The 23,940-nt window shown below is 45.7% G+C and overlaps 1 protein-coding gene across 1 annotated transcript in view; it reads left to right on the plus strand.

The window, feature by feature from the left end:
* Positions 1-23,940, plus strand: part of LOC139389341 (extracellular matrix organizing protein FRAS1-like) — a 342,095-nt gene that overhangs the window by 118,006 nt on the left and 200,149 nt on the right. Inside the window, exon 3 of the mRNA XM_071136017.1 lies at positions 14,616-14,723. Within this exon, the coding sequence (XP_070992118.1) occupies positions 14,616-14,723 (108 nt within the window). The remainder of the gene's footprint in view (positions 1-14,615; positions 14,724-23,940) is intronic.

Consider the following 23,940-nt stretch of genomic DNA (forward strand, 5'->3'; position numbering starts at 1 on the left):
TTCTTGGGTATGACACTACAAGCTTGGCACACCTGTATTTGGGTAGGTTCTCCCATTCTTCTCTGCAGATCCTCTCAAGCTCTGTCAGGTTGGATGGGGAGCGTTGCTGCACAGCTATTTTCAGGTCTCTACAGAGATATTAGATCGGGTTCAAGTCCGGGCTCTGTCTGGGCCACTCAAGGACATTCAGAGACTTGTCCCAAAGCCACTCCTGCGTTGTCTTGGCTGTGTGCTTAGGGTCGTTGTCCTGTTGGAAGGTGGACCTTCGCCCCAGTCTGAGGTCCTGAGCGCTCTGAAGCAGATTTTCATTAAGGATCTTGCTGTACTTTGCTCAGTTCATCTTTGCCTCGATCCTGACTAGTCTCCCAGTCCCTGCTGCTGAAAAACATCCCCACAGCATGATGCTGCCACCACCATGCTTCTTTGGCATTCAGGCCAAGAGCTCAATCTTGGTTACCATAAAATCTTGTTTCTCATGGTCTGAGAGTCCTTTAGGTGCCTTTTGACAAACTCCAAGCGGGCTGTCATGTGCCTTTTACTGAGGACTGGCTTCCGTCTGGCCACTCTACCATAAAGGCCTGATTGGTGGAGTGCTGCAGAGATGGTTGTCCTTCTGGAAGGTTCTCCCATCTCCACAGAGGAACTCTAGAGCTCTGTCAGAGTGACCTTTGGGTTCTTGGTCACCTCCCTGACCAAGGCCCTTCTTCCCCGATTGCTCAGTTTGGCCGGGTGGCCAGCTCTAGGAAGGGTCTTGGTTGTTCCAAACTTCTTCCATTTATGAATGATGGAGGCCACTGTGTTCTTGGGGACCTTCAATGCTGCAGACTTTTTTTGGGGTAACCTCCCCCAGGTCTGTGCCTCGACACAATCCTGTCTTGGAGCTCTACGGACAATTCCTTCGGTCTCATGGCTTGGTTTTTGCTCTGACATGCACTGTCAACTGTGGGACCTTACATAGACAGGTGTGTGCTTTTCCATATAATGTCCAATCAAATGAATTTACCACATGTGGACTCCAATCAAGTTGTAGAAACATCTCAAGGATAATCAATGGAAACAGGTTGCACCTGAGCCCAATTTCGAGTCTAAATACTTATGTAAATAAGGTTTTTCTGTTATTTTTTTGTTTATAAATTTGCAAAAATTTATAAAAACCTGTTTTCAATTTGTTATTACGCCTGCTCCTACTCTCCCTCCCTGGCGTGCGAAGGCGCCAGGCTCCCCACCATTAAGTACTCAACCATCATTACGCACACCTGCCTTTCCCTGTCACACGCATCAGCTATTATTGGTCTCACCTGGACTCAATCACCTCTGTCATTATCTGTCTGGTTCCCCGCTCGGTTCCCTGCTGCAGCATTAATCGTCATATGTCCTTGTTTACCAGTGTGCTAACGCTGTTCCTGTTTTGTTGCCTGTCTGTTCCGTATTAAATGTGGACTCCCCCCGTACCTGCTACTCATCTCCAGCGCCTGTCATTACATTTATGTGGTGTTGTGTGTAGACTGCTGAGATTTTTTATTTTATTGAATCCATTTTAGCGTAAGGCTGTAACTTAACAAAACGTGGAAAAAGTCAAGGGGTCTGAATACTTTCCGAAGGCACTGCATACCCAGTGAAGGCAACAAACCTTGAGGGTTCTAATGAGGCCTAATGAGGATTTAAGCAAACAACAGCTAACAAAAGTTAAGACAGTCACATCAAACTCTGAAATTCACAGCCAACTAACTCCCTTTTCTTTTGTTTGAGCTATTTTGCTTGAACGTTTCTATCCACAGTAATGATGATGCTGCATGATTTCGCGTGGTTAGAAACATTGCTAGCTGACGACACCGTTACCTCTATATGGCAGAGGGGAGATCGAATTAGCATTTTTTCAACATTGTTGCCGAGGTCGGAGTGGTAAACAGCAAGGTTCATATAAACCTGTGTTGTTGCAAACTAAATTACTAGCAAGGAACAAGAGGAAGTAATGTATTTAATAAAATCATACACTCTTAGATTTTAAAAAAAGTGATTCTATATAGAACCTTTTGGTCAATTCAAATTTTAACTGCCATTCTGATTCAAAAACCAACTGCCATTCTGATTAAAAAACCAACTGCCATTCTGATTCAAAAACCAACTGCCATTCTGATTCAAAAACCAACTGCCATTCTGATTCAAAAACCAACTGCCATTCTGATTCAAAAACCAACTGCAATTCTGATTCAAAAACCAACTGCCATTCTGATTAAAAAACCAACTGCCATTCTGATTCAAAAACCAACTGCCATTCTGATTCAAAAACCAACTGCAAGTCTGATTCAAAAACCAACTGCCATTCTGATTCAAAAACCAACTGCAATTCTGATTCAAAAACCAACTGCAATTCCAGCATGAAGATTCAAGAGGAAGGTGGTTGAACTTGCAAACAGCCTACCAATAAGTACATTATTTTTCCATTTATTAAGGTAAGGAAAGTTCATTATTTAATTCAAATACATGAAGCCAAAGTCTTATGAAAAACTAGAGAGAGAGAGAGAGAGAGAGAGAGAGAGAGAGAGAGAGAGAGAGAGAGAGAGAGAGAGAGAGAGAGAGAGAGAGAGAGAGAGAGAGAGAGAGAGAGAGAGAGAGAGAGAGAGAGAGAGATAGATAGATAGATAGATAGATAGATAGATAGATAGATAGATAGATAGATAGATAGATAGATTTTGAGCACCATTTGTAAGCTAGCGAGATAACTTTGCAAGGTAGCTAGCTAGACAGGAACAATATAGGCTACTTTAATTAACCACTTTACAAGCTAGCCAGCTAACTCTTACAAATAAACATGATTTGTTATTATGTAATATGCCAAATAGAGCTACATACCCGGCCTGACATTGGCAATTAGCTAATGGTTCCTTTAATTTCAGTATTCAGATGAGAGGACTATTACATTAGAAGACCGCTGACCTCTAGAATGCATGTTATGAGCAGTGGGCTGATTGAGAGGATGTATCTAAATTATTTATAATACATTGTTAATAATACATCGTGGTGATTCAAAAGTCTAGTTATTCATGACATGATTTTTAACACACTATCTATGTCTGTCTCAGTCTGGCAGTAACCCAGAACGATCAGAGACAGAGGATCTCTCTTCCGGCTGTTGCTGACAACAACTGCATGCAAGTTGTCATTCTATCTTTTGATTTAATAAACCCATGTTTATTCCTGAGGATTAACTCATGTTTATTCCTGAAGATTAACTCATGTTTATGCTCCTTTGTTCTTCTTCTCAGGAACCAGCCAGACAATAACCCATACTGTACTGTTCTATAGAGAAGTCTGCCAGACAACCCATACTGTACTGTTCTATAGAGAAGTCTGCCAGACAATCCATACTGTACTGTTCTATAGAGAAGTCAGCCAGACGACCCATACAGTACTGTTCTATAGAGAAGTCTGCCAGACAATCCATACTGTACTGTTCTATAGAGAAGTCAGCCAGACAACAACCCATACTGTACTGTTCTATAGAGAAGTCTGCCAGACAATCCATACTGTACTGTTCTATAGAGAAGTCAGCCAGACAACAACCCATACTGTACTGTTCTATAGAGAAGTCTGCCAGACAACAACCCATACTGTACTGTTCTATAGAGAAGTCAGCCAGACAATAACCCATACTGTACTGTTCTATAGAGAAGTCTGCCAGACAACAACCCATACTGTACTGTTCTATAGAGAAGTCAGCCAGACAATAACCCATACTGTACTGTTCTATAGAGAAGTCAGCCAGACAACCCATACTATACTGTTCTATAGAGAAGTCAGCCAGACAACCCATACTGTACTGTTCTATAGAGAAGTCAGCCAGACAACCCATACTGTACTGTTCCATAGAGAAGTCAGCCAGACAACCCATGCTGTACTGTTCTATAGAGAAGTCAGCCAGACAACCCATACTGTACTGTTCTATAGAGAAGTCAGCCAGACAACAACCCATACTGTACTGTTCTATAGAGAAGTCAGCCAGACAATAACCCATACTGTACTGTTCTATAGAGAAGTCTGCCAGACAACAACCCATACTGTACTGTTCTATAGAGAAGTCAGCCAGACAATAACCCATACTGTACTGTTCTATAGAGAAGTCTGCCAGACAACAACCCATACTGTACTGTTCTATAGAGAAGTCAGCCAGACAATAACCCATACTGTACTGTTCTATAGAGAAGTCAGCCAGACAACCCATACTATACTGTTCTATAGAGAAGTCAGCCAGACAACCCATACTGTAATGTTCTATAGAGAAGTCAGCCAGACAACCCATACTGTACTGTTCTATAGAGAAGTCAGCCAGACAACCCATACTGTACTGTTCTATAGAGAAGTCAGCCAGACAACCCATACTGTACTGTTCTATAGAGAAGTCAGCCAGACAACCCATACTGTACTGTTCTATAGAGAAGTCAGCCAGACAACCCATACTGTACTGTTCTATAGAGAAGTCAGCCAGACAACCTATACTGTACTGCTCTATAGAGAAGTCAGCCGGAGTTGGTACGACTTGTCCCATCAATCAATCAAACAGATGCCTTCCTGGCCACCAGTGCATATTTCCAAACCATGTTTACATATAATGACAATAAAACCTTAAAAACTATGCTGGTATTCTTTTGTTCATGATTTAATTTTTATTTTTTATATTGTATTCTTAACTAAATAATGATTTCACCATGCAGGGTTCTATGTTTGGTTCAGTGAAGAAGAACCCTTGGGGTTCTATATTTAAATGTTAGTAATTGTTTTAACGTTGTATCAAGCGATAGAACCCTTTTTGGTTCTAAAAGGAAAAGTGTGGTGACACTCCGTGACTCATTTTGTGGGGTTTAGTAAGACTTTTGTTTCTGATTGGAGGTGATGTTTAAGTGATCTACGGTGCATTTATGTTTCGAACATCTAGTTCTTTCACAGTCTATTGTTTTGAACATCTAGTTCTTTCACAGTTTTATTGTTTTGAACATCTAGTTCTTTCACAGTCTATTGTTTCGAACATCTAGTTCTTTCACAGTCTATTGTTTTGAACATCTAGTTCTTTCACAGTTTTATTGTTTTGAACATCTAGTTCTTTCACAGTCTATTGTTTTGAACATCTAGTTCTTTCACAGTCTATTGTTTTGAACATCTAGTTCTTTCACAGTTTTATTGTTTTGAACATCTAGTTCTTTCACAGTCTATTGTTTTGAACATCTAGTTCTTTCACAGTTTTATTGTTTTGAACATCTAGTTCTTTCACAGTCTATTGTTTTGAACATCTAGTTCTTTCACAGTCTATTGTTTTGAACATCTAGTTCTTTCACAGTTTTATTGTTTTGAACATCTAGTTCTTTCACAGTCTATTGTTTTGAACGTCTAGTTCTTTCACAGTCTATTGTTTTGAACATTCGTTTTTTCACAGTCTATTGTTTTGAACATCTAGTTCTTTCACAGTCTATTGTTTTGAACATCTAGTTCTTTCACAGTCTATTGTTTTGAACATCTAGTTCTTTCACAGTCTATTGTTTTGAACATCTAGTTCTTTCACAGTCTATTGTTTTGAACATCTAGTTCTTTCACAGTCTATTGTTTTGAACATCTAGTTCTTTCACAGTCTATTGTTTCGAACATCCAGTCTTTCACAGTTTTATTGTTTCGAACATCTAGTTCTTTCACAGTCTATTGTTTCGAACATCCAGTCTTTCACAGTTTTATTGTTTCGAACATCCATTCTTTCACAGTCTATTGTTTCGAACATCCAGTCTTTCACAGTCTATTCAACTGGTGTTTCTGTAGGAATTTATGAAGGTATCTAAACAGAGGCAATGTCAGTCAGCATGTCCAGGAGTACTGCAAGTCATAGCGTAACATTTTGAGGTACAGTAGTTTATTTACCCTACAAAGCTTTGGCAGTCTTCCTGTATGTTGCTGTATAGCCATCTTCTTTCATCATTGTGTAGCCTTGAAATTAAATAATAGCTCTTCACAAAAACAACTCCTTCCATATCACTCTCTGAATTCCTGTTCTGGATTCCTGCTCTGAAATTCTGTTCTGGATTCCTCTTCTGGATTCCTGTTTTGGATTCCTGTTCTGGATTCCTGTTCTGGATTCCTGTTCTGAAAACCTGTTTTGGATTCCTGTTTTGGATTCATGTTTTGGATTCCTGTTCTGGATTCCTGTTCTGAATTCCTGTTTTGGATTCCTGTTCTGGATTCCTGTTCTGAAAACCTGTTTTGGATTCCTGTTCTGGATTCCTGTTCTGGATTCCTGTTCTGGAATCCTGTTCTGGATTCATGTTCTGGATTCCTGTTTTGGATTCCTGTTCTAGATTCCTGTTCTGGATTCATATTCTGGAGATTGGATGTCACAAATGAAATCCTTACGTATGGTTTCCTTCCGATCCAGAAAGAGAAGCTCTACATTCCTGACGCTCACACAGTGAGGAGCGCAGAGTAGAGGACAGGACAGGGATATCCCACCAAACACTCATCAGACCCCTGCCATGCTCTCAGTGTTACAATGTTTCCCTCCCACCTGGGTTCAAATAGTTTTCAAAATGGTTTAAATACTTTGAGCTTTGACTTGAGCTGTCTGGAGTGCATGGGTTGGCGTTGCACTTTTAGAGAGTATTCCGCTGGTTCCATTGCGCTAGCAAAGATCAATCTAGCACAGTTGAGGTATGCAGAAGATTTCAGATCCTGTTTGAACCCAGGTCTGTTTCAATTTCCCCATTTATCAGAGACCTTTCTTGACTCTTAAATTCCTAAGACATTATTTACTTAGTTACTTTTCATGCTCTTAACAGCTGGTCCCAGGACAGTTTGGTTGATTTTCCATCAACCAGGACGTAAGAGAAAAGGGTCAGGAAAGGGGGATACCTAGACAACTGAATGCATTCAACTGAAATGTGTCTTCTGCATTTAACCCAACCAGAACTGATCTAAAATCAGTTGTTATTGACTGAGACCTAAGGCTGGGTCTAACATTAAGACGTCTATGTTGAGTGACTCTTCTGAAGGTCACTCTGAACCATGTTATCACCAGCTCTCCCTCCCACTCCCCCTTTCCCTCCCTCCCTCTTCTCCTCTCCCTCCCACTCCCCCTTTCCCTCCCTCCCTCCCTCTTCTCCTCTCCCTCCCACTCCCCTTTCCCTCCCTCTTCTCCTCTCCCTCCCACTCCACATTTCCCTCCCTCTTCTCCTCTCCCTCCCACTCCCCTTTCCCTCCCTCTTCTCCTCTCCCTCCCACTCCACATTTCCCTCCCTCTTCTCCTCTCCCTCCCACTCCTCCTTTCCCTCCCTCCCTCTCCATATAACTCCTCCTCTCCCTCCCTCCTCCCCCTCCCTCTCCTCCTTTTCCTCCCTCTCCTACCTCCAAACATGTCCCTCCTCTCCCTCCCTCTCCTCCCTCTACTCCTTTTCCTCCCTCCTCCTATCCAAACCTGTCCCTCCTCTCCCTCCCTCTCCTCCCTCTCCTCCTTTTCCTCCCTCTTCTCCTCTCCCTCCCTTCTCTCCATTTCCTCCACTCCCTTCTTCTCCATACCTCTCCTTCTCTCCATACCTCTCCTCCTATCCTTCCCTCCTCTCCGTCTCCTTCTCCCCCTCCCTCTCCATATTTGTCCACCTCTCCCTCCCTCTCCTCCTCTCCCTCCTCCCTTCTCTTCCTCTCCATACCTCTCCCTCTCCTTCTCTCCCTCATTCCTCTCCCTCTCTCCTTCTCTCCCTCCCTCTCCATACCTCTCCCTCTCCTCCTCTCACTCATCCCTCTCCCTCTCTCCTTCTCTCACTCCCTCTCCATACCGCCTGCCACACAAGATCACAGAACGGGACCGCCGAGTGCTGAAGCGAGTTAAAATCATCTGTCCTCGGTTGCAACACTCACTACTGAGTTCCAAACTGCCTCTGAAAGCAACATCAGCACAACAACAGCCGAGCAGCTGCACAAAAGCCTAAGATCACCATGCACAATACCAAGCGTCAGCTGGAGTGGTGTAAAGCTCACCGCCATTGGACTCTGGAGCAGTGGAAAGGCATTCTCTGGAGTGATGAATCACGCTTCACCATCTGGCAGTCTGACAGACTAATCGAGGTTTGGCGGATGCCAGGAGAACGCTACCTGCCCAAATGCATAGTGTCAACTGTAAAGTTTGGTGGAGGAGGAATAATGGTCTGGGGCTGTTTTCCATGGTTCGGGCCCTTTTGTTCCAGTGAAGAGAAATCTTAACTCTGTAGCATACAATGACATTCTAGACGATTCTGCCCTTCCAACTTTGTGGCAACAGTTTGGGGCCCTTTCCTGTTTCAGCATGACAATGCCCCTGTGCACAAATTGAGGTCCATACAGAAATGGTTTGGCGAGTTCGGTGTGGAAGAACTTGAAAGGCCTGCACAGAGCCCTGACCTCAACCCCTTCAAACACATTTGGGATGAATTAGAACGCCGACTGCGAGCCAGGCCTAATCGCCCCAACATCAGAGCCCAACCTCACTAATGATCTTGAGGCTGAAAGAAAGCAAGTCCCCGCAGCAATGTTGCAACATCTAGTGGAAAGCCTTCCCAGAAGAGTGGAGGCTGTTATAGCAGCAATGTTCCAACATCTAGTGGAAAGCCTTCCCAGAAGAGTGGAGGCTGTTATAGCAGCAATGTTCCAACATCTAGTGGAAAGTCTTCCCAGAAGAGTGGAGGCTGTTATAGCAGCAATGTTCCAACATCTAGTGGAAAGCCTTCCCAGAAGAGTGGAGGCTGTTATAGCAGCAATGTTCCAACATCTAGTGGAAAGCCTTCCCAGAAGAGTGGAGGCTGTTATAGCAGCAATGTTCCAACATCTAGTGGAAAGCCTTCCCAGAAGAGTGGAGGCTGTTATAGCAGCAATGTTCCAACATCTAGTGGAAAGCCTTCCCAGAAGAGTGGAGGCTGTTATAGCAGCAATGTTCCAACATCTAGTGGAAAGCCTTCCCAGAAGAGTGGAGGCTGTTATAGCAGCAATGTTCCAACATCTAGTGGAAAGCCTTCCCAGAAGAGTGGAGGCTGTTATAGCAGCAATGTTCCAACATCTAGTGGAAAGCCTTCCCAGAAGAGTGGAGACTGTTATAGCAGCAATGTTCCAACATCTAGTGGAAAGCCTTCCCAGAAGAGTGGAGGCTGTTATAGCAGCAATGTTCCAACATCTAGTGGAAAGCCTTCCCAGAAGAGTGGAGGCTGTTATAGCAGCAATGTTCCAACATCTAGTGGAAAGCCTTCCCAGAAGAGTGGAGGCTGTTATAGCAGCAATGTTCCAACATCTAGTGGAAAGCCTTCCCAGAAGAGTGTAGGCTGTTATAGCAGCAAAGGGGGGGGACCAACTCCATATTAATATCCATGATTTTGGAATGAGATGTTTCGACATGTCCTGTAGTGTATATGAACAGCCCATACGGGTTAATGTGACCGAGCGGCTCGATTCGATCATCTATAGCTACATTTGAAATGTTTTTTTTTACATTGGATAAAAGTAGAGATTCAGAGCTACAAAATGGTACATCATACACTACAGTTGAGAAACAATGGGAAAGTAATTCTGCTTTGAAAGTTGATAAACTTGTAACCTCACTTTTTGAGAAAATGGCCTATGAATGTTTTGGTACCTACGAGGCAGCTCTCCTTTGTCTACACCCATTCAGCATCGTTCGCACCCTCTTAAGTTTTAGCCCCACCCATCTCTTTAAGGATTCACACGTGAGGCCATCTACTAAACAACAAACAATTTCACGACTAAAGGATGGTTTATACTACGGGTGTGTTCGTAAATTTTATCTGGAGTGCCAAAGTGAGCTCGTAAATTCTGAGCGTTTCGCTCTCGGAGCATTCAGAGCGCACACTGGACGCTCTGACCGAGAAGTCGAGTTGAGCCGAGCTTTCTGACCTAACAAGAGCAGTCAAGCACCCAAGCTAACTGGCTAACATTGGCTAGCTTGCTAGCTACTTTCTACACCAATGCGAGAACACCTCACTCTGACCATTTTACTCACCATAGCAGAGCTGGTTAGGCTGTTTTTATGTTATCCAGAGTGTTGTTGGTGACTGTAACTGTGCTGTTGGAAACAATTTAATTACGCTTTTTTGCCAACGTTTACTGACACCGACCATATTCAGTAGTTGTTGAGCGTTCGTAAATTCGTCAGTTATTCTGCGAATTTACCAGCTATGTCTATCGGCAGTTGTCACAGTGACATTGAAGAACATTCTATTGAAATGGTTACTTGCATGGTGGAGTCTTTTGTTTAAACAATGAACCTTAATCCCAACTCACAACTCATCTGCATGAATCTGCAGGTAGCTAACCAACCAGGTCCAACGTTAGCTAGCTAACATTAGGTTATAACTAGCAAAGCAAATGGCTCTGAGATACAAATATTATTACTACACAGACCACACGGATAACGTTAGCTTACGAGCTAACAGAAAGCTTTAGCTTGAAATTAAAAATGATTTTCTGACAAAATTAGAAACGTGTAATATCTGAAAATATAGCTAGCTAGAGTATCTTACTCATGGATGGATGCTTCTTCTTCTCTGTCACGGTTGCCATGGTTGCCCTTACTTTGAAGATGCAATCCAGAAACAGGTGTTTTATACAACAGCCTTCTGTGTGTTCTCCTTTTGACTCCATCTGCATATGTGCAATCAAATGCCAAAATTGTCTCCCATCTCCTTAGCTGTCATACTCTAATTCCACTGATTTCAAAACTCAGTCCTCCAGAAAGTGGAGAGCAACACTTATGCAGATCTACTACGTGATATCTTTCAAAAAAATCTGTGTTAGAAAGGATTCCCTACACATCCTGACCAGCTCATGTTATAGACAGAAGCGTGCTACATGACAGACCAATCGGAACTCATCTCTCGGCATGTCCAGCCCACTCATTATCTCAGCCAATCATGGCTAGCGGGAAGGTTGCTGACTTTTTCCTTGGCTAAACCAACTAGGCTCATAATTTAAGAATTGTATTCATGTTTACTTACGGTATACAAGTTTGTTATTGAGGCACATGGAAGTTCACATGTTCTAGAAGGCCTATCCACATCGACGGGACAGTAGTGGAGAGGGTAGTAAGTTTTAAGTTCCTCGGCGTACACATTACGGACAAACTGAATTGGTCCACCCACACAGACAGCGTGGTGAAGAAGGCGCAGCTTCAACCTCAGGAGGCTGAAGAAATTCGGCTTGTCACCAAAAGCACTCACAAACTTTTACAGAGGCACAATCAAGAGCATCCTGTCGGGCTGTATCACCGCCTGGTACGGCAACTGCTCCGCCCACAACCGCAAGGCTCTCCAGAGGGTAGTGAGGTCTGCACAACGCATCACGGGGGCAAACTACCTGCCCTCCAGGACACCTACACCACCCGATGTCACAGGAAGGCCAAAAAGATGAACAAGGACATCAACCACCCGAGCCACTGCCTGTTCACCCCGCTATCATCCAGAAGGCGAGGTCAGTACAGGTGCATCAAAGCTGGGACCGAGAGACTGAAAAACAGCTTCTATCTCAAGGCCATCAGACTGTTAAACAGCCATCACTAACATTGAGTGGCTGCTGCCAACATACTGACTCAAATCTCTAGTCACTTTAATAATAAAAAAATGGATGTAAAAATGTATCACTAGTCACTTTAAACAATGCCACTTTATATAATGTTTACATACCCTACATTACTCATCTCATATGTATATACTGTACTCTATACCATCTTGCCTATGCCGTTCTGTACCATAACTCAGTCATATATTTTTATGTACATATTCTTTCATTCCTTTACACTTGTGTGTATAAGGTAGTTGTTGTGAAATTGTTAGGTTAGATTACTCGTTGGTTAATACTGCATTGTCGGAACTAGAAGCACAAGCATTTCGCTACACTCGCAATAACATCTGCTAACCATGTGTATGTGACAAATAACATCTGCTAACCATGTGTATGTGACCAATAACATCTGCTAACCATGTGTATGTGACCAATAACATCTGCTAACCATGTGTATGTGACCAATAACATCTGCTAACCATGTGTATGTGACAAATAACATCTGCTAACCATGTGTATGTGACCATTAACATCTGCTAACCATGTGTATGTGACCAATAACATCTGCTAACCATGTGTATGTGACCAATAACATCTGCTAACCATGTGTATGTGACCAATAACATTTGATTTGATTTAATTTGATGGGGGAAAATGTTTAAATGGCTCTCCTGTGAAGTAGTGACGCCGACATACGCCTGGTTTCCTGGAATGAGTCACATGTAGATTTTGGTTCATCCGTGGCTATAAGATAAACTAACAGGCAGTATGCACTAGTTTATGCCTAATCAACAAATTCTTATATGTTGAAGTTTAACTCTGTATGATCTGGTTCCTAGTGGATTGGTCTCTGTAATATAACCTTGTGCTCTCCTCTCTCTCCTCTCTCTCTCTCCCTCTTGCACTCTCTCTCTCTCTACTCTCTCTCTCCACTCTCTCTCTCTCAATTCAATTCAAGGGCTTTATTGGCATGGGAAACATGTGTTAACATTGCCAAAGCAAGTGAGGTAGATAATATATAAAGTGAAATAAACAATAAAAATTAACAGTAAACATTACACATACAGAAGTTTCAAAACAATAAAGACATTACAAATGTCATATTATATATATATATACAGTGTTTTAACAATGTACAAATGGTTAAAGGACACAAGATAAAATAAATAAGCATAAATATGGGTTGTATTTACAATGGTGTTTGTTCTTCACTGGTTGCCCTTTTCTCGTGGCAACAGGTCACAAATCTTGCTGCTGTGATGGCACACTGTGGAATTTCACCCAGTAGAAATGGGAGTTTATCAAAATTGGATTTGTTTTCGAATTCTTTGTGGATCTGTGTAATCTGAGGGAAATATGTCTCTCTAATATGGTCATACATTGGGCAGGAGGTTAGGAAGTGCAGCTCAGTTTCCACCTCATTTTGTGGCAGTGAGCACATAGCCTGTCTTCTCTTGAGAGCCATGTCTGCCTACGGCGGTCTTTCTCAATAGCAAGGCTATGCTCACTGAGTCTGTACATAGTCAAAGCTTTCCTTCATTTTGGGTCAGTCACAGTGGTCAGGTATTCTGCCACTGTGTACTCTCTGTGTAGGGCCAAATAGCATTCTAGTTTGCTCTGTTTTTTTGTTAATTCTTTCCAATGTGTCAAGTAATTATCTTTTTGTTTTCTCATGATTTGGTTGGGTCTAATTGTGCTGCTGTCCTGGGGCTCTGTAGGGTGTGTTTGTGTTTGTGAACAGAGCCCCAGGACCAGCTTGCTTAGGGGACTCTTCTCCAAGTTCATCTCTCTGTAGGTGATGGCTTTGTTATGGAAGGTTTGGGAATCGCTTCCTTTTAGGTGGTTATAGAATTTAACGGCTCTTTTCTGGATTTTGATAATTAGTGGTTATCGGCCTAACTCTGCTCTGCATGCATTATTTGGTGTTCTACGTTGTACACGGAGGATATTTTTGCAGAATTCTGCATGCAGAGTCTCAATTTGGTGTTTGTCCCATTTTGTGAAGTCTTGGTTGGTGAGCGGACCCCAGACCTCACAACCATAAAGGGCAATGGGCTCTATGACTGATTCAAGTATTTCTCTCTCTGTCTCTCTCTCTCTCCCTCTTGTGCTTTCTCTCTCTCCTCTCTCTCTCTCTCTCTGTCTCCCTCTCTCTCCCTCTCTCTCTCTCTCTCCCTCTCTCTCTCTCTCTGTCCTCTCTCTCTCTTCACTCTCTCCTCTCTCTCTCTCTCTCTTGCGCTCTCTCTCTCTCTTGCGCTCTCTCTCTCTGTCTCTCTCTCTCTATCCTTTCTCTCTCTCTCTCTCTCTTGCGCTCTCTCTCTCTCTCTCTCTCTCTTGCGCTCTCTCTCTCTGTGCTCTCTCTCTCTCTCTCTCTCTCTCTCTCTCTCTCAGACACACACCTCAGGGCACATTTGTCTTTAATCCCTATCTTTGTGTCAGGTTCTGTACAGGTTTTCCTACCATAGCAACTCTATTTTCAGTATTCAGAGTTATCAGATTTATACTTTGTCATTTTCTTTCAAAAAGCCTTTTGTTTTCCCTCTCTACGTTTTTTGAAGTACTACATCCAACCACTCTGCTTTCTCAGAAGAATCAAAGGGGGCCTTTAGTCTCTTTATTTCTGAAACAACAGCCCCACTCTCAGATGTATTATTTCAGGACGTTGTCGGGCTGCGATTGTGTTTGTAAGTGTCACAATAAGACCAAGACACAGGGAAGTGTCTGACAGCAGACGTGAGTACTGTACGATAGCTGTCTTCAATCCCTGTTGAAACGCAAATATGAACCCGCAGGAGGTGTCGTCTGTGTTTGATATTATAATTCCAATTCAACCTGACCTGCTTTTTATTCAACTAACTGCCTCTGTTTTGTTTTTAATGGTTTTTGTCTTGGAAACACAGTAAAATATCCCATACCTCCTCTGTGGGAACTTGAATAAGATGCTATGGAATAAGTTGAAACGCTGCATTGTCAGTAACTGCTCACGAAAATGCTTTTTACAATGATGGACTTTATGGACTCACGAATGTTGTTGTTTATGTTCACAGAACAACACGTCGTGGAGACCAGACTCCTGTCAGGAGTGTACATGCTATAGTGACATCACCATCTGTAAACCTGTTACCTGCCTCAACCCACACTGTGACTTCCAGAGGGTAAGACGTAATACAGAGGGAGGGAGGGAGGGATGGTACGGGGAGGGAGGGGGGGCAGGGGGGAAGGGAGGGAGGGGTGGGGGAGGGAGGGAGGGAGGGAGGTGGTGGCAGGGAGGGAGGGATGGTACGGGGAGGGACGGGGAGGGAGGGAGGAGTGAACAAACAAACAAATCAATGAATGAATTAATGAATAATTGATTGAATGAATAGCTGGGTGTCTTATAAACAGTTGTGTGCCCCGTTCCTCCTTCCTCGCCTCTCTGTTCTCCTGCATTGATTAGTAATCTAGATGTAAAGCTAACAACACTGTCAGGGCATTCCGTCCAACCTCCCCTCTCCTCTGAGACATCTCGTCCAACCTTCAATCTCCTCTGAGACATCCCAACCAACCTCCCCTCTCCTCTGAGACATCCCAACCAACCTCCCCTCTCCTCTGAGACATCCCAGCCAACCTCCCCTCTCCTCTGAGACATCTAGTCCAACCTTCAATCTCCTCTGAGACATCCCAACCAACCTCCCCTCTCCCAAGAGACATCCCAACCAACCTCCCCTCTCCCAAGAGACATCCCATCCAACCTCCCCTCTCCCAAGAGACATCCCAACCAACCTCCCCTCTCCCAAGATACATCCCATCCAACCTCCCCTCTCCCAAGAGCCATCCCAACCAACCTCCCCTCTCCTCTGAGACATCCCAACCAACCTCCCCTCTCCTCTGAGACACCCCAACCAACCTCCCCTCTCCTCTGAGACATCCCAACCAGCCTCCCCTCTCCTCTGAGACATCCCATCCAACCTCCCATCTCCTCTGAGACATCCCATCCAACCTCCCCTCTCCTCTGAGACATCCCAACCAACCTCCCCTCTCCCAAGAGACATCCCATCCAACCTCCCCTCTCCCAAGAGACATCCGAACCAACCTCCCCTCTCCTCTGAGACATCCCATCCAACCTCCCCTCTCCCAAGAGACATCCCATCCAACCTCCCCTCTCCTCTGAGACATCCCATCCAACCCCCCCTTTCCTCTGAGACATCCCATCCAACCTCCCCTCTCCTCTGAGACATTCCATCCAACCTCCCCTTTCCTCTGAGACATCCCAAGACATCCCAAGAGACATCCCATCCAACCTCCCCTCTCCTCTGAGACATCCCAACCAACCTCCCCTCTCCTCTGAGACATCCCAGCCAACCTCCCCTCTCCTCTGAGACATCTAGTCCAACCTTCAATCTCCTCTGAGACATCCCAACCAACCTCCCCTCTCCCAAGAGACATCCCAACCAACCTCCCCTCTCCCAAGAGACATCCCATCCAACCTCCCCTCTCCTCTGAGACATCCCAACCAACCTCCCCTCTCCCAAGAGACATCCCGTCCAACCTCACCTCTCCCAAGAGACATCCGAACCAACCTCCCCTCTCCTCTGAGACATCCCATCCAACCTCCCCTCTCCTCTGAGACATTCCATCCAACCTCCCCTTTCCTCTGAGACATCCCATCCAACCTCCCCTCTCCTCTGAGACATCTAGTCCAACCTTCAATCTCCTCTGAGACATCCCAACCAACCTCCCCTCTCCCAAGAGACATCCCAACCAACCTCCCCTCTCCCAAGAGACATCCCATCCAACCTCCCCTCTCCCAAGAGACATCCCAACCAACCTCCCCTCTCCCAAGATACATCCCATCCAACCTCCCCTCTCCCAAGAGCCATCCCAACCAACCTCCCCTCTCCTCTGAGACATCCCAACCAACCTCCCCTCTCCTCTGAGACACCCCAACCAACCTCCCCTCTCCTCTGAGACATCCCAACCAACCTCCCCTCTCCTCTGAGACATCCCATCCAACCTCCCATCTCCTCTGAGACATCCCATCCAACCTCCCCTCTCCTCTGAGACATCCCAACCAACCTCCCCTCTCCCAAGAGACATCCCGTCCAACCACCCCTCTCCCAAGAGACATCCGAACCAACCTCCCCTCTCCTCTGAGACATCCCATCCAACCTCCCCTCTCCCAAGAGACATCCCATCCAACCTCCCCTCTCCTCTGAGACATCCCATCCAACCTCCCCTTTCCTCTGAGACATCCCATCCAACCTCCCCTCTCCTCTGAGACATTCCATCCAACCTCCCCTTTCCTCTGAGACATCCCAAGACATCCCAAGAGACATCCCATCCAACCTCCCCTCTCCTCTGAGACATCCCAACCAACCTCCCCTCTCCTCTGAGACATCCCAGCCAACCTCCCCTCTCCTCTGAGACATCTAGTCCAACCTTCAATCTCCTCTGAGACATCCCAACCAACCTCCCCTCTCCCAAGAGACATCCCAACCAACCTCCCCTCTCCCAAGAGACATCCCATCCAACCTCCCCTCTCCTCTGAGACATCCCAACCAACCTCCCCTCTCCCAAGAGACATCCCGTCCAACCTCCCCTCTCCCAAGAGACATCCGAACCAACCTTCCCTCTCCTCTGAGACATCCCATCCAACCTCCCCTCTCCTCTGAGACATTCCATCCAACCTCCCCTTTCCTCTGAGACATCCCATCCAACCTCCCCTCTCCTCTGAGACATCTAGTCCAACCTTCAATCTCCTCTGAGACATCCCAACCAACCTCCCCTCTCCCAAGAGACATCCCAACCAACCTCCCCTCTCCCAAGAGACATCCCATCCAACCTCCCCTCTCCCAAGAGACATCCCAACCAACCTCCCCTCTCCCAAGATACATCCCATCCAACCTCCCCTCTCCCAAGAGCCATCCCAACCAACCTCCCCTCTCCTCTGAGACATCCCAACCAACCTCCCCTCTCCTCTGAGACACCCCAACCAACCTCCCCTCTCCTCTGAGACATCCCAACCAACCTCCCCTCTCCTCTGAGACATCCCATCCAACCTCCCATCTCCTCTGAGACATCCCATCCAACCTCCCCTCTCCTCTGAGACATCCCAACCAACCTCCCCTCTCCCAAGAGACATCCCGTCCAACCTCCCCTCTCCCAAGAGACATCCGAACCAACCTCCCCTCTCCTCTGAGGCATCCCATCCAACCTCCCCTCTCCCAAGAGACATCCCATCCAACCTCCCCTCTCCTCTGAGACATCCCATCCAACCTCCCCTTTCCTCTGAGACATCCCATCCAACCTCCCCTCTCCTCTGAGACATTCCATCCAACCTCCCCTTTCCTCTGAGACATCCCATCCAACCTCCCCTCTCTTCTGAGACATCCTGTCAGATCTCCTCACCATAGTGTCTTCTATCAGATCTCCTCCTCACCATATTGTCTTCTATCAAATCTCCTCCTCACCATAGTGTCTTCTATCAGATCTCCTCCTCACCATAGTGTCTTCTATCAGATCTCCTCCTCACCATAGTGTCTTCTATCAGATCTCCTCCTCACCATATTGTCTTCTATCAGATCTCCTCCTCACCATAGTGTCTTCTATCAGATCTCCTCCTCACCATATAGTGTCTTCTATCAGATCTCCTCCTCACCATAGTGTCTTCAATCAGATCTCCTCCTCACCATAGTGTCTTCTATCAGATCTCCTCCTCACCATAGTGTCTTCTATCAGAACTCCTCCTCACCATAGTGTCTTCTGTCAGATCTCCTCCTCACCATAGTGTCTTCTATCAGATCTCCTCCTCACCATAGTGTCTTCTATCAGATCTCCTCCTCACCATGATGTCTTCTATCAGATCTCCTCCTCACCATAGTGTCTTCTATCAGATCTCCTCTTCACCATAGTGTCTTCTGTCAGATCTCCTCCTCACCATATTGTCTTCTATCAGATCTCCTCCTCACCATAGTGTCTTCTATCAGATCTCCTCCTCACCATGGTGTCTTCTATCAGATCTCCTCCTCACCATAGTGTCTTCTATCAGATCTCCTCCTCACCATAGTGTCTTCTATCAGATCTCCTCCTCACCATAGTGTCTTCTATCAGATCTCCTCCTCACCATAGTTTCTTCTATCAGATCTCCTCCTCACCATAGTGTCTTCAATCAGATCTCCTCTTCACCATGGTGTCTTCTGTCAGATCCCCCGCCTCACCATAGTGTCTTCTATCAGATCTCCTCCTCACCATAGTGTCTTCTATCAGATCTCCTCCTCACCATGGTGTCTTCTATCAGAACTCCTCCTCACCATAGTGTCTTCTATCAGATCTCCTCCTCACCATAGTGTCTTCTATCAGATCTCCTCCTCACCATAGTGTCTTCTATCAGATCTCCTCCTCACCATGGTGTCTTCTATCAGATCTCCTCCTCACCATGGTGTCTTCTATCAGATCTCCTCCTCACCATAGTGTCTTCTATCAGATCTCCTCCTCACCATGGTGTCTTCTATCAGATCTCCTCCTCACCATAGTGTCTTCTATCAGATCTCCTCCTCACCATAGTGTCTTCTATCAGATCTCCTCCTCACCATAGTGTCTTCTATCAGATCTCCTCCTCACCATGGTGTCTTCTATCAGATCTCCTCCTTACCATAGTGTCTTCTATCAGATCTCCTCCTCACCATAGTGTCTTCTATCAGATCTCCTCCTCACCATGGTGTCTTCTATCAGAACTCCTCCTCACCATAGTGTCTTCTATCAGATCTCCTCCTCACCATGGTGTCTTCTATCAGATCTCCTCCTCACCATAATGTCTTCTATCAGATCTCCTCCTCACCATAGTGTCTTCTATCAGATCTCCTCCTCACCATGGTGTCTTCTATCAGATCTCCTCCTCACCATAGTGTCTTCTATCAGATCTCCTCCTCACCATAGTGTCTTCTATCAGATCTCCTCCTCACCATAGTGTCTTCTATCAGATCTCCTCCTCACCATAGTGTCTTCTGTCAGATCTCCTCCTCACCATAATGTCTTCTATCAGATCTCCTCCTCACCATAGTGTCTTCTATCAGATCTCCTCCTCACCATAGTGTCTTCTATCAGATCTCCTCCTCACCATATTGTCTTCTATCAGATCTCCTCCTCACCATAGTGTCTTCTATCAGATCTCCTCCTCACCATAGTGTCTTCTGTCAGATCTCCTCCTCACCATAGTGTCTTCTATCAGATCTCCTCCCCACCATGGTTTCTTCTGTCAGATCTCCTCCTCACCATAGTGTCTTCAAACAGATCTCCTCCTCACCATGGTGTCTTCTGTCAGATCTCCTCCTCACCATGGTGTCTTCTGTCAGATCTCCTCCTCACCATAGTGTCTTCTATCAGATCTCCTCCTCACCATAGTGTCTTCTATCAGATCTCCTCCTCACCATAGTGTCTTCTATCAGATCTCCTCCTCACCATAGTGTCTTCAATCAGATCTCCTCCTCACCCCATAGTGTCTTCAATCAGATCTCCTCCTCACCATAGTGTCTTCTATCAGATCTCCTCCTCACCATATTGTCTTCTATCAGATCTCCTCCTCACCATAGTGTCTTCTATCAGATCTCCTCCTCACCATAGTGTCTTCTGTCAGATCTCCTTCTCACCATAGTGTCTTCTATCAGATCTCCTCCTCACCATGGTGTCTTCTGTCAGATCTCCTCCTCACCATAGTGTCTTCAAACAGATCTCCTCCTCACCATGGTGTCTTCTGTCAGATCTCCTCCTCACCATGGTGTCTTCTGTCAGATCTCCTCCTCACCATAGTGTCTTCTATCAGATCTCCTCCTCACCATAGTGTCTTCTATCAGATCTCCTCCTCACCATAGTTTGGAGATTTTAGTTTCAGTTTCTGAACGTTTTCCTTATGTTATTCATTTCAAAATGATAACTATTCTCTGTCCCTCATTCCTCTCTGTTCTCTGTCCCTCATTTCTCTCTGTTCTCTGTCCCTCATTCCTCTCTGTTCTCTGTTCTCTGTCCCTCATTCCTCTCTGTTCTCTGTCCCTCATTCCTCTCTGTTCTCTGTCCCTCATTCCTCTCTGTTCTCTGTCCCTCATTCCTCTCTGTTCTCTGTCCCTCATTCCTCTCTGTTCTCTGTCCCTCATTCCTCTCTGTTCTCTGTCCCTCATTCCTCTCTGTTCTCTGTCCCTCATTCCTCTCTGTTCTCTGTCCCTCATTCCTCTCTGTTCTCTGTCCCTCATTCCTCTCTGTTCTCTGTCCCTCATTCCTCTCTGTTCTCTGTCCCTCATTCCTCTCTGTTCTCTGTCCCTCATTCCTCTCTGTTTTCTGTCCCTCACTCCTCTCTGTTCTCTGTCCCTCATTCCTCTCTGTTCTCTGTCCCTCATTCCTCTCTGTTCTCTGTCCCTCATTCCTCTCTGTTCTCTGTCCCTCATTCCTCTCTGTTTTCTGTCCCTCACTCCTCTCTGTTCTCTGTCCCTCATTCCTCTCTGTTCTCTGTCCCTCATTCCTCTCTGTTATTTGTCCCTCATTCCTCTCTGTTCTCTGTCCCTCATTCCTCTCTGTTCTCTGTCCCTCATTCCTCTCTGTTCTCTGTCCCTCATTCCTCTCTGTTCTCTGTCCCTCATTCCTCTCTGTTCTCTGTCCCTCATTCCTCTCTGTTCTCTGTCCCTCATTCCTCTCTGTTCTCTGTAATCCATGTCCATTTGTTGGTATTTTTCAACGGTGGGTTATAATAAGAAAAGAAAGACAGAATGGTGATGTGTAATGCAGGAGGAGAGATGGGGGAGGTAGTTCACACTAGAAAGACAGAATGATGATGTGTGATGCAGGAGGAGAGATGGGGGAGGTAGTTCACACTAGAAAGACAGAATGATGATGATGTGATGCAGGAGGACAGATGGGGGAGGTAGTTCAGCCTAGAAAGACAGAATGATGATGTGTGATGCAGGAGGACAGATGGGGGAGGTAGTTCAGCCTAGAAAGACAGAATGATTATGTGTGATGCAGGAGGACAGATGGGGGAGGTAGTTCAGCCTAGAAAGACAGAATGATGATGTGTGATGCAGGAGGACAGATGGGGGAGGTAGTTCAGCCTAGAAAGACAGAATGATGATGATGTGATGCAGGAGGACAGATGGGGGAGGTAGTTCAGCCTAGAAAGACAGAATGATGATGATGTGATGCAGGAGGACAGATGGGGGAGGTAGTTCAGCCTAGAAAGACAGAATGATGATGTGTGATGCAGGAGGACAGATGGGGGAGGTAGTTCAGCCTAGAAAGACAGAATGATGATGTGTGATGCAGGAGGACAGATGGGGGAGGTAGTTCAGCCTAGAAAGACAGAATGATGATGTGTGATGCAGGAGGACAGATGGGGGAGGTAGTTCAGCCTAGAAAGACAGAATGATGATGTGTGATGCAGGAGGACAGATGGGGGAGGTAGTTCAGCCTAGAAAGACAGAATGACAATGTGATGCAGGAGGACAGATGGGGGAGGTAGTTCACACTAGAAAGACAGAATGATGATGATGTGATGCAGGAGGACAGATGGGGGAGGTAGTTCACACTAGAAAGACAGAATGATGATGTGTGATGCAGGAGGACAGATGGGGGAGGTAGTTCAGCCTAGAAAGACAGAATGATGATGTGTGATGCAGGAGGACAGATGGGGGAGGTAGTTCACACTAGAAAGACAGAATGATGATGTGTGATGCAGGAGGACAGATGGGGGAGGTAGTTCAGCCTAGAAAGACAGAATGATGATGTGTGATGCAGGAGGACAGATGGGGGAGGTAGTTCACACTAGAAAGACAGAATGATGATGTGTGATGCAGGAGGACAGATGGGGGAGGTAGTTCAGCCTAGAAAGACAGAATGATGATGTGTGATGCAGGAGGACAGATGGGGGAGGTAGTTCAGCCTAGAAAGACAGAATGATGATGTGTGATGCAGGAGGACAGATGGGGGAGGTAGTTCAGCCTAGAAAGACAGAATGATGATGATGTGATGCAGGAGGACAGATGGGGGAGGTAGTTCAGCCTAGAAAGACAGAATGATGATGTGTGATGCAGGAGGACAGATGGGGGAGGTAGTTCAGCCTAGAAAGACAGAATGATGATGATGTGATGCAGGAGGACAGATGGGGGAGGTAGTTCAGCCTAGAAAGACAGAATGATGATGTGTGATGCAGGAGGACAGATGGGGGAGGTAGTTCAGCCTAGAAAGACAGAATGATGATGATGTGATGCAGGAGGACAGATGGGGGAGGTAGTTCACACTAGAAAGACAGAATGATGATGTGTGATGCAGGAGGACAGATGGGGGAGGTAGTTCACACTAGAAAGACAGAATGATGATGATGTGATGCAGGAGGACAGATGGGGGAGGTAGTTCACACTAGAAAGACAGAATGGTGATGTGTGATGCAGGAGGACAGATGGGGGAGGTAGTTCAGCCTAGAAAGACAGAATGATGATGTGTGATGCAGGAGGACAGATGGGGGAGGTAGTTCACACTAGAAAGACAGAATGATGATGTGTGATGCAGGAGGACAGATGGGGGAGGTAGTTCAGCCTAGAAAGACAGAATGATGATGTGTGATGCAGGAGGACAGATGGGGGAGGTAGTTCACACTAGAAAGACAGAATGATGATGTGTGATGCAGGAGGACAGATGGGGGAGGTAGTTCAGCCTAGAAAGACAGAATGATGATGTGTGATGCAGGAGGACAGATGGGGGAGGTAGTTCAGCCTAGAAAGACAGAATGATTATGTGTGATGCAGGAGGACAGATGGGGGAGGTAGTTCAGCCTAGAAAGACAGAATGATGATGTGTGATGCAGGAGGACAGATGGGGGAGGTAGTTCAGCCTAGAAAGACAGAATGATGATGATGTGATGCAGGAGGACAGATGGGGGAGGTAGTTCAGCCTAGAAAGACAGAATGATGATGTGTGATGCAGGAGGACAGATGGGGGAGGTAGTTCACACTAGAAAGACAGAATGATGATGATGTGATGCAGGAGGACAGATGGGGGAGGTAGTTCACACTAGAAAGACAGAATGGTGATGTGTGATGCAGGAGGACAGATGGGGGAGGTAGTTCAGCCTAGAAAGACAGAATGATGATGTGTGATGCAGGAGGACAGATGGGGGAGGTAGTTCACACTAGAAAGACAGAATGATGATGTGTGATGCAGGAGGACAGATGGGGGAGGTAGTTCAGCCTAGAAAGACAGAATGATGATGTGTGATGCAGGAGGACAGATGGGGGAGGTAGTTCACACTAGAAAGACAGAATGATGATGTGTGATGCAGGAGGACAGATGGGGGAGGTAGTTCAGCCTAGAAAGACAGAATGATGATGTGTGATGCAGGAGGACAGATGGGGGAGG

This window comes from Oncorhynchus clarkii, chromosome 30, assembly GCF_045791955.1.
Source record: "Oncorhynchus clarkii lewisi isolate Uvic-CL-2024 chromosome 30, UVic_Ocla_1.0, whole genome shotgun sequence".
NCBI classification, from domain to species: domain Eukaryota; kingdom Metazoa; phylum Chordata; class Actinopteri; order Salmoniformes; family Salmonidae; genus Oncorhynchus; species Oncorhynchus clarkii.